The sequence below is a fragment of the Phoca vitulina genome, unplaced genomic scaffold (genome assembly GCF_004348235.1).
Source record: "Phoca vitulina isolate PV1807 unplaced genomic scaffold, GSC_HSeal_1.0 scaffold2, whole genome shotgun sequence".
NCBI classification, from domain to species: domain Eukaryota; kingdom Metazoa; phylum Chordata; class Mammalia; order Carnivora; family Phocidae; genus Phoca; species Phoca vitulina.
This window is the reverse complement of record NW_022589705.1, coordinates 72,357,897-72,368,721: the sequence shown is the minus strand read 5'-3', so window position 1 is coordinate 72,368,721 and position 10,825 is coordinate 72,357,897. Positions and strand designations below refer to the sequence as shown.

The following is a 10,825-nucleotide window of genomic DNA, read 5'->3' as shown; positions in this document are numbered from 1 at the left end:
GTGGGGTGGGACAGGTACGGTGGACAGGTGGGGTGGGACAGGTGGGGCAGTTACACTTGGGCCACGTGGGGAGCCCACTCATGGCGAGGCAAGAGGTCAACTGTATCTGGTGGTTGGGGATAGGTGGGAGTGAACCTGGCACAAAATGGCATCAGTTGCACCTGGGAGAGGCGGTCGTGGCACACTTTGGGGGTTCCGGGTCCTGCACCATCTTGCTCAGGATGCTGTGGATCTGGGAGAACCTGGGCCGCTCACTTGGGTCCTTCTGCCAGCAGTCGAGCATTAGACGGTGTAGGGGGGAGGGGCAGTTCCTGGGGGGTGGCAGCCGGAAGCCATCCTCCACTGCCTTGATCACCTGGGCCATGGAGGTGAGGGGCAGACAGGAAGCTTTCAGGCCCTCCAACACATGCACACATCCCATCCCAAGGAAGACTCAGGCAGTGACCAGGCAGGACCGGAAGCAAGTAGGCAGTGAAGAGGGGCCTAGGGCTGAGAGATCAAGGGTCAATGGGCAGAGGTCAGGGAGTTGGGGCCTGAGATCACTCACGTCTTGGCCAGACATGTCCCAGTAGGGCCGCTCCCCAAAGGCCATCACCTCCCACATGACGACACCAAAGCTCCACACATCACTGGCAGAGCTGAAGTGTCCAAACTGAAGCGTCTCGGGGGCGGCCCACAGTGCCGGGCTCCGGCCACTCTGCGGGCAGGCAAGCAGGTCAGGGGCAGGAAGGGACTGGCCCAAGGACCCCCAGGGCTCCCCACCCCACGGAGCCCCAGACCCAGCCCCACCTGCCGTCCTCCCAGCTGCACCTCTGGGGAAGGCACATAATGATGCCCACACCGGCATTCATTTGGGGCCGGGGGGGGGGAGGGGCAGGGCTATAGGGAGTGTGGCCCTGACACGGCAGGGAAGAGGGCAGCAGTGGGTGAGGGGGACCCTGGTGCGGTCTGATGGGCAGGTTTGCCTGGGAGAAGGGAACCCTCACCATGGTGGTGTAGACAGCCTCTGCTCGGTCCCGGGGGCCCCGCCCAAAGCCAGAGATCTTGCAGATAAGGCCACTGCTAAGCAGCACACGGCGGGCCGCCAGGCCCCGGTGGACGTAGCCCATTTCCGAGAGATACTTCATGGCTGATGCCAGCCCGGGCAGCAGCCCCAACAGCTGCCTGGCTGCCAGCTGGCCCTCATGCCTCTGTGGGAGGAACATGCAGTTCTCTGGGGCTGTGGGACCCCAGCGAAGTCACCTGGCCCCCTCTGGATTTGCCCTGGGACCCACCAGGTGGGCCTGGCCAGTGGGCCCCTTTTTAGGGAACGATGCCAAGTACAAGTCCCACCAAAGAGAAAGTGAGGGACGAAGACTAACATGGTCAGCGGTACCCCCCAGGACCCAGGCCACTCACCCGCAGGAAGCCGTCCAGGGCCCCATGGCTCATGTACTCAGTGACAATCATCAAGCTGCTTCCTGTGCCAGGGATGGGGACACACACACTAAGCTGCCGTTCCCCCCCCCCCCCCACCGCTCGCACACATGCTCCCCCACCCGGGCCCCAGCCTGAGCTGAGGCAGCCAGAAACAAGTTTCCCCAGGTGGGCCGCACCCCTGCCCAGGACCCTCTATGCCAAAGAACAAAAGATGGGGCATCTGGAGGAGGACAAAGGCCAAGGTCTAGGAGCTGCAATAAGTTTGCTAAGAAAGATCACTCAAGGTCCAAGCAGTCCACCCCCAACAGGGTCACTACGGGTCAGAAAGGTCATTCAAGGTCGGAAGGGTCTCCCTGAGTCGGTGAAAGAGAGCTGAGGACTTCTCTCCATATTGGGCAGCTTAGGGGCTCCCCATCCCATGGCTGGAGGAAGGGCCTGGGGGCATAGGAGCACCCCACCTCCCACCCTGTTTCCACCCATACTTGCAGAACACACGGCCCTACCTCGGGTGACAACACCCTCCAGCCTCACGACATGGCTGTGGTCGAACTGGCCCAGGGTGAGGGCCTCAGCCAGGAAGCTGAGCCTCTGGGAGTCAGAGCAGCCGTCCCTGAGGGTGTGCACGGCCACGGGGAGCTCCTGGCGGCCAGGGAGCTGCAGGCGGCCGAAGGACAGCTCCCCGAACCGCCCTGTGAGGACAGAGCACCTCAGTCCCCTGGAGGCCACCCCTTGGCCAACCCAGGCCCGGTGAGCAGCGGAGAAAGCAGCTTGGGATCACAGGCTGTTCCTGGCCGGGGGCTCAGGGCTCCCGAGTTCGAATCATGGCAAGCTGAGACCCAGTGATGTGACGTGGGCTTCGCAGTCCCCACCTCGCTCTGCATGAGGAGCTATCGTGCCCGTTTTACAGACAAGGAACGAGTTCAGAGCAGAAGAGGCACACAGCTGGTCAGCGGTAGAGCCAGGACTAGAACTCAGGTGTGTCTGGTCCCCAAGTCTGTGAATGCTCCTCCCCACCACCCCCCCATGAAGGCCTGGGACTATACTTCCACCAGTGGCAGTCTGCGGAGGCCAGGGGGGAAAGGGCTAGGGTGGGGAGGCCTCTTCGGTGACCATGGGGATGGGGAGAGGGTAGGAAGGCAGGATCACAGACTCCTCTGCCATCCCCTTCCCTGGAACCTGGTGGGTGGAGGTCCCATTTGGTGTGGAGCTGGGGCCTCCTGGGCAGGCCAGGACTGGGGTGAAGGCAGGGCTTCCAGAAATGGGGGAGGGCCTGGAGGGCAGAGGTGGGGATGAGGGAAGAGAGGGGGCTCTTGGGACGGACAAGGCTTCCTGGGTGCCCAGCTTGCCTGCTCCAAGGCTTTTCTCCAGTGTGACAGTTTTTGCATCCAGCTCCTTGGCAAACAGATGAACAGCCTGCAGCGGGTCCCCACAGCTCTGGGGGTCTAAGAACGTGCGGCGCGTCGGGACTTTGACTGGAATGCAGGGAGAACAGACAGGGGCTGGAGAAAGGGGTTCTGTGGCTGGGGGTGGGAGGAGTCATGAAGGGCAGCAAGGAAGAGGGCTAAGCAGGGGCAGGCGACAACTCACAGTGGAAATACAGCTCCTCCTCGTCGTGGGCGTCCTGACCTCCTTTGCCATAGGGGCAGGGCCTGGGGAGGTGCAGAGTCACTCTTTGAGCCAGGCAGCCCCAGCCCTCGGCCTCTTACCAGACCCAGGGTGGCAGCTCCTTATCCCTTCAAAACCATTAAGATCTGTGCCCTAGGGGAGGGACCTTCTTGTCCTGCTTTGAGAGCTCCTCCCCACAGCCGACACATAACCCCAGCCCCAGACCTAACCCCTCATCCCCACCCACATTCCTAATTATTTTCCCTCTGAGACACAATGCATATTCTTGCACCTCCAGAGGCACCCAAATCCATACCCCTGACTTTGAACCCCTGAACTTTGAGCAAATCGGGTGGCCCCTGCAGTCAGAGGCAGCCGGGGTCTAGCCAGGTAAACAAGCGCTGAGCATCCATCGCAAGCCCGCTCACAGGTCCAAGCACAGAGGGGCACACGCAGCCGATGGGCCTGACCAGTCCCAGACCTCCAAGGAGGGCTTCCTGAGGCAGAGGTGGCCATGGACCAAAGGACTGCGTCACTATCACCAGAGCCCCCAACAGGCATTAGGGGCCCCTGAAGGGGGCCTTGCTGGCCCAGAGGAGAGCCCTGGTGGTGTTGAACAGGTGAGCACCATGACTCAATCTGCATTTTAGAAAGATCATGCTGGCTGCAGCTGCCGCCCCCCCCCCCCGCCCCGCCCCGCAGGAGCTGACGGTGGCTCGGTGGCTCGGGCTACAGGGGGAGCATGGACCCGGAGAAAAGAGGACTCGAGTGCTCAAGTGACATTTAGGTGACAGGGCCACAGGGCTCCGAGACTGCTAGAAGGCAGAAAGGAGGAGGGAGAAGGTCGGAATGACTTCTGGGGTTCTGCATTGCCCAGCCGTTGACGGTGGTGCCGTTTACAAGGACAGGGAGAGAGAAGCTGTCGCTCGGGCTGCGCCGATGGGAATGTGCAGAGCCCACGGATGAGCAGGGAGGGGCGCGGAGTAGGGAGTTAGAAATGAGTGGGGCGGGGGGTGCAGGAGAGGTCTGCCCTGGAGATACGAGCGCGGGAGCTGTGAGCATTGTCCAGGAAGAGGACAGAGCCTGGGAAGTGGGACCGTGGACAAGTCTGAGGACCCCGACATTCAGAGACCGGGTAGAGGAGAAAGAGGCCATGGAGGAGATCACAAAAGAACCGCCAGACAAGTCAAAGGGAAACAGAAGGGAAATGAGGGGTGGCCACGTCACAGGAAGGCAGGAAAGAAAAAAGTGGCGCAGGGGAGAGAGATGGTGTGGAGGTTCGGAGGAGGGGGCAGTTAGGGAGATGTTTCTATATGGATGGGAAAGGGGGCTGAAGCGGTCACGATGGTGGTTAGCAGCACGGGCTCTGGAACCTCACGCAGGGACTGGCTTCCCAGCTCCTCTGCTTGGTAGCTGTGGGACTCGGTGGGCTCAGATTTCTCTTTAATAAAATCTGGATAAAGACAGCCCCGCCCGATACAGCATGGTTGCACAGAGCTTACTAAGCACGCACTAAATGTCAGCTGTTATGTGGGGCAGAGGGGGACATTAGAAATAGTAGGGTTCTTGGGGCGCCTGGGTGGCTCAGTGCTTAAGCAACTGCCTTCGGCTCAGGTCATGATCCTGGAGTCCCGGGATTGAGTCCCACATCGGGCTCCCTGCTCGGCTGGGGGTCTGCTTCTCCCTCTGACCCTCTTCCCTCTCGTGCTCGCTCTCATTCTCTCTCTCTCAAATAAATAAATAAAATCTTAAAAAAAAAAAAAAGAAATAGTAGGGTTCCTGAGGTGGTGAGAAGGGGCGGGGTTCGGAACACAGCAGGAAGGGCTAGGAGGAAGGCACCTCCTCCAGAGCACAGGGAGGGAGAGGATGGGTGCAGAGACAGGCAGGTGTGCAGACTTGCGGATGAGGAGCCAGGCGGCCAATGATGCACTGAAGGAGCAGGTGCAACAGATGTGGCCGAGGGAGCAAGCTGTAAGGACAGGGCACCTGTGGGGCATGAGTGGAAGAGCCAGCTGGACAGAGTATTTGGGGTGATGGCCAGGTCCATGGCAGGATACGGGAGAAGGAGGCCGAGGTGGAATGGAACAGAAGGTCCTTGGGAATGAGGAAGTCAAAGAACCGAGAAGCCAAGGGGTGGGACAGGTTATCCAAGGGCACTGAAGTCACCCAGTGGTGACAGGACTTCCCATGAATGAGGAGAACATCCAGGAAAGGTGGGTAGAGAGAAAGGGGGCAAGGCCGAGCGGATGGAGGAGTGGCAGAGAAACCGAGAAGCTTCCACCGGACAACACCCTCTGGTGAGAAGTGGGATGAGCCAGGATGGGGTGGGGACGGAAAGCGGAGGGGAGGAGACCCCGCAGAGGGCAAGTTCTGCAGGGACTCAGAGAGAGGTCAGCCCGTGAGGCTGGCTGGACATGCCCATCGGCACCTGACCCACAGATTCCCCCCGTTTCCATGGGATTTTGAGCAGGTTTTGAGACCGACCTCTGGCTTCCTCGACCTGCCCTAGTGCATCTGTCTCCGAGGTGCTCCTGGGCAGCTACTCCTGTCCTGCACAGCCCTTGCCCGGAAGGGTGCTCCTTATACCCCTCTCTCCCGGTTCCTCCGCCTGCCTCCCTGAGCTCTTAGGCTCCCAGCCAGGACAAGAGGCTCTCAGCTCCTGTCCATTCCTACTTTCCCAACAGGTCCAATATGGGCGTCTAAGCACCAGAAAGGAGCTTACTACTCCTGTCCTGCCTCCCTGACTGTCCTGGCCCAGGCAGAGGGGCTCCCAGACCCCCAGGTCAAGGCTCTCCCCTCCTTAGTCACTTTCAGTGCTCCCGTCAAGGCCAAGCAAACAGTGCCGTGTGAATACTCGCTGTCCCTCCAGCCCACAGGCAGTTCCAGGATGCTGAGATGTGCTGGGATGCGGCTCCCCGAGCAGCCATCGCTCGCCTCTGCTCCCCCCCCCACCCCGCCCCCGGCCCATCACATGCAGACTTTCCACCCCTCAAGTCTGCTGACCTCAGCCCCAGCCTGGTACCTCTGCATGCAGCAGAGTGTGGCCCTGGGGAGAAGGTGGAAATACATGCTATGAGCTTTCTGCTGCGTGCAAAAGGACTGGAATCTTCTCTGAAACAAACTCGAGCTCCACATCCTTCCCCCTCCTCCCACCCCCTTTCTCTGCCCACTCTCCTGCAAGCTTCCTCCTGGTGAATGAGTTCCCCTCCCTGGCCTCCCCCCTCCCACACAGTTTCTGCCTTTCTTCCCTTTGCCTGTGTTCAAGGGCCTCAAGATCCCTTGCGGGCAGGGGCTGGGGGCCTCTGAGCGCCTCAGGAGAATCCTAATCACACTGGAGCAGCCGGAGCTTGATTCCATCCTCAGTGATGCCTTCTGACATTTAATGAGCTAAGGAGCTCAATCCCCTTCATCCCAGAGCGGGCTGAGCTGGAGGCAGCGCCGGCTGCGGCAGGAGCAGTAAGTGGGGGAGGGGCCGGGACCGCGCTAGCCCTGCCCGGATCTACACCGCAGGATGCTTGCGTGCGCAAATCTGCATGTGTGCGAATGCAGGCACAGACAAAGGGGCCGTGAGCACACGTGAGTGTGCCCAGGGCCACGACCCACCAGGAGTCAGCCAAGCCGGGACCAGCTACCTACCTCCTCCACATGGCCAGCACGCTCATCACAGAGCCCAGGACGAGGAGGGCTGAGACGGTCACCACGGTGACGACGACCGCAGGGTTGTGGTCCCTGGACCCTGAGGCAGCTGGGGGTAAACCAGGAGGTTGAGGCAGGCCGAGGGCCAAGCTCCGGGGGCCGCCCCAGTGCAGGCTCCTGCCCTGCCCCCACAGCAGAAGGCCCACGGGGGCGCCTGGAGCTTCCTCCTCTCCCTGCAGTCCAGCTCTGCAAGAGAGGCCCCAGGGTCCAGACAGGCAGGCCTGGGCCTCCCTTTGGCCTTTCAGATGGGCATGACTTAATGTAGCTCTGCAGGGGGAATGGCCTCTCACCTGAGCTCCCCAGCCCCATCCGGACCGCCGCCGCCAATTACAGTAAGGTAACATTGAATGCACACTTACTCAGGATACTGTGCCACATGCCTTAACTAAATGACCCTGTTTCACTGTCACAACCAGCCAGTAAGGTGGTGGTGTCTCCATTTTATAGCTGAGAAGACCGACATTGAGAAAAGTTGTGCAGTTTGCCCAGGGTCCCACGACTACTAAATGGTGAACCTAAGATTTGAGCCTGATTCCAAAAGCCTCTACTGTGAACTACTTCCCCAAGTGAGGGGTCCAGAGGACCGCAGGCTCCCAGCCCCGTCTATCCATCCCTCCATCCCTCCATCCATCCAACATGTGTGACAGGCTGGCGCCAGCACTTGGAAGGCAGTGATGAATGAGCCAGAATCCCTGCCCCGGAGGAGGGTAGGGACCAGTGGGGGAGACAGAAACAAAATTCCTAACTGTAGAATGAAAACAGAAACAGAGAGCTGAGCAGAGACACGCTCCTTTCTTCCTAAAGCCAGTGAGGAAGGCTTCACCGAAGAGGTGTGGCATCTGCACCGGGCCTGGGAGCTCGGAAAGGTTCTGGTGGTGCTTGGGCGCACAGGCAGGGTCTGGAAAATGGCAAGCCATCCCGTGGGGCTGGGAAAACAGGCCGCATGGGGGCCGAGAGGGGCCAGATGGGAAGCTGGATGGTGGGAGGAAAAAGGGAATGGGGGTAGAGGGGGGGGAGGAGACAGCACCTGAAGGGCCTGGGATGCCAGGCCAAGGAGCAGGGACTTCATCCTGAGGGTGACAGGGAGCCAGGGAGCAATGGACAGAGTTCCTGCCTGAGGGGAAAGGGATGAAGGTATCTGCTGGGTTGGAAGCGGGGATCGACAGGAGGTACCTGAGAGAGGGGGAAATGTTTGGGAAAACTATTGAGAATGGGGGAGATACTGCGCAGTCCTGGAGACTCCGTTGAGATTAGATGAGGCGTGGGACGCAGGACTCAGGCCAGCTCCAGGCTCCAGGACAAGCAGGGCGGGCACAACGCAGCATCCAGGGAGTGAGGGCCAACACGGCTGGGGAGCATTTCCCCGGGGAGGATCCACAGCAGCTGGGGCGATATGGGGTCAGGAGGGGCTCAGAGCCTGGGAGCTGAGGTTGGATCCCCCGGGCTGTTAGGAGGATGTCACAGTCAAGTGACAAGGGACAGAGGAGGAAGGGAGAGTTAGAGGCCAACAAGGCCAAGGTCAATGAGGGGACTTGAGAGCCCATGGTTCCAGAGGTGGGGACAGGACCCGGGGTCTGGCTGGGGCAGAGGTGGGTGGGGTTGCCAAGAACTGTTTGAAATGAGGTGTCCATGTGGACCTGGAAATGGAGACAGGGCGGTTGTGGCAGGTGGCTTCTGAGATGTGCCCCCTGGATTCCCCACCTCCTGGTATTCAGTCCCCTTGAGTGTGGGCTTGACATAGTGACTTGTTTCTAATGAAGAGAATGCAGCCGAAGGATGGGATGTCACAGACAAGAGACTGTGGCTTCTCTTGGGCACCCTCTCTCTCTCTCTCTCACTCAGTCTCTGAAAGAATCGAGTTGCTGTGTGATGAGGAGCTCTAGGCAGAAGCCCAAGAGACAGAGAACTGCATGCCTCCAGCAAAGAGCCAGCGAGAACCCGAGCCTTGAGACAACTGCAGCTGTGAGGGACCCTGAGCCCATGGCACCTAGTTAAGCTGCACCCAGATGCCTGGCCCACAAAAACCACGAGAGAACAAATGTTGGCTGTTTGCAGCTACTCGGTTTGGGGTAATTTGTTACGCAGCAATGGGTAGCTGATACAGGGCTGGAGCGGGATCCTTAATCGTGCTCCTGAGTTAGGGTCACAGATCACTGGAAGAAGGGGTCCGCAGACTGGGAGACCTGTTCCCCCAGAGCCTGGGCCACAGACAAGGAGGCCGAGGGTCCGAGCAGGGTCTACTCACTGGGAAGCACCAACTGAATGGAAATCATTGGCCCATTTCAGCTAACAGCCCCCAGCTCCCGCCCCCACCACACTCACTCCAGCCAAACCTGTGCGCCTTTGTTCAGATAGATTCGTCTACCCCACATGCCTTCCCTGCCCATCTCCACACATTCAAATGCTCCCCAGCCTTCAAGACAGAGCTCTAATCTCCTCCTGCCAGCACCTGGCCAAGGTCTGGCACAGACAGGCATTCGAGCGAGAAGCGCTGTCTCTCTTCCCAGAACCCAAACTCCCTCAACATTTTATCTCCACCTCCCTTTGGGCTCCAGCTCTTCCTATCTTGGATTAGACTCATGTAGCAGGTTGGAAAGAATTATTATCTTGACAGCTGGTGTCAGAATGCCTCTTAGGGGGAACTGCCTTTGTCTGGGAAAATACTTCCGTGAACTGCTCGGGGTAGATAGAGGTGAGACCCTGAGGGCAGGGTTCGCAGCAGGGAAAACCACCAAAGCCACAGCTAAGCTGCTCATCTCTCGGCATGAAAGGGAATTTGGGGGTGGGGGTGGGGAGAAGAGGAGCCAGGGGAGGGAGGTGAAGGGAGGAAGTGGGTAGCATAATACCACGGGGGAGAAGCCAGAGCTGTTTTAGAATCAGGGCATCTGATGTTCAGCTTTTGTTCTGTTTTGTTGTTTCGTCTTGATAATAGCTTTATTGGGAGAAATGATTCACGTACCATACAATCCCCCTACTGAACGTGCACAACTCTCGCTCTGTTTTGTTTTGTTTATTGCTGTGGTGCAACCCCTTTGTGTCCCCAACCTTCAGTGAAGTGTGCTTCTCACTCTAAGGCCGAGTGGGGAAAGGGACGGCATCCCATGTTTGAGTCTATATCACGGCAGAGAGAAAGAAGCAGAATGGGAAAGAATTTAGCCTTCAGAGCAAGAAGTGACCATGAGACTACAACTCCTCCCAAGAAAAATAGCAAGAATCTTGGAGAGGGCACAGGATATTTCTACAAGACACGGGAGGTCCTGGGAGGCTGGGAGATCCCAGCTGAGACGTGGCTTATAGCTGTTCATGAGCCCCTCCCCTGTGAGCTCCCCCAGGACGAGGCCCTCCCATTTAATTCATGTCACTGAATGGGCCCTCGTCGATGGATTCCAAATTCATGAATTATTTAGGTTGTAATTAAACTGTTCTATGGGCTCCCTTAATTGCATGGATAACCACCCCCGCCCCAGCTGGTCTCCCCACCTCAGCCCCTCCCTACATACACACATCACTTACCCTCCCCTGGGGTCTGCACTTCAATGGAGGGATTGAAGCTCTGGGTCTCCCAGGAGGGTCCCGGGGAAGCTGCCCGGATCTGAAAGACGTAGCGGGTAGCTGGCTTCAGGTTGGTGACTGTGACCGCAGGTGCCCCTGTCTTCACCGTGGAGTAAGTCTGCTCACTCTGACCCTGAGGAAGGACCAAGAAGTAAGGCCCAGACCCAGGGCCAGACCCGCACTCCTTGGAGAATGATGGGGGCAAGGAGTAGGGGGTGGAGAAGCGCTGAGGCAAGCATGGACCAGGTGGGAGAACCTGACTCCGACGGTCTAGGGAGGGCTCCGCAGGCTTCTTCCACAGGCTCTCCAACCCCTCCCTGCACCCAAGGTCCCAAGTACACTCAGTGGTATTTGTGGCTAAGAGCAGTAAGAGAAACTCGAGAGAAGACGCTAGATCCCCCTTCTGGAGGACAGACGTCAGGGCCTCGCGGTCCAGAGGGTGAGCTGGGCCTGATGCCTCGGAGGAGTGAGAAACAGCCCTGACACCTGCCCGGCCCCTGTCGGCTCACACAGATCCTTCTCTTTGTCATCTGGTTTTCACAGACAAGGACTG

General features: G+C 59.0%; 1 protein-coding gene across 1 annotated transcript in view; it reads right to left on the bottom strand.

Annotated features, from left to right (window-relative positions):
* EPHA10 (EPH receptor A10) overlaps window positions 1–10,825 on the bottom strand; it is a 40,357-nt gene that overhangs the window by 3,557 nt on the left and 25,975 nt on the right. Inside the window, exons 7-15 of the mRNA XM_032387520.1 lie at window positions 10,234–10,405; window positions 6,661–6,769; window positions 3,007–3,068; window positions 2,766–2,891; window positions 1,923–2,108; window positions 1,399–1,460; window positions 987–1,190; window positions 548–697; window positions 162–355 (exon numbers count right to left, since the gene is read on the bottom strand). Of these exons, the coding sequence (XP_032243411.1) occupies window positions 162–355; window positions 548–697; window positions 987–1,190; window positions 1,399–1,460; window positions 1,923–2,108; window positions 2,766–2,891; window positions 3,007–3,068; window positions 6,661–6,769; window positions 10,234–10,405 (1,265 nt within the window). The remainder of the gene's footprint in view (window positions 1–161; window positions 356–547; window positions 698–986; window positions 1,191–1,398; window positions 1,461–1,922; window positions 2,109–2,765; window positions 2,892–3,006; window positions 3,069–6,660; window positions 6,770–10,233; window positions 10,406–10,825) is intronic.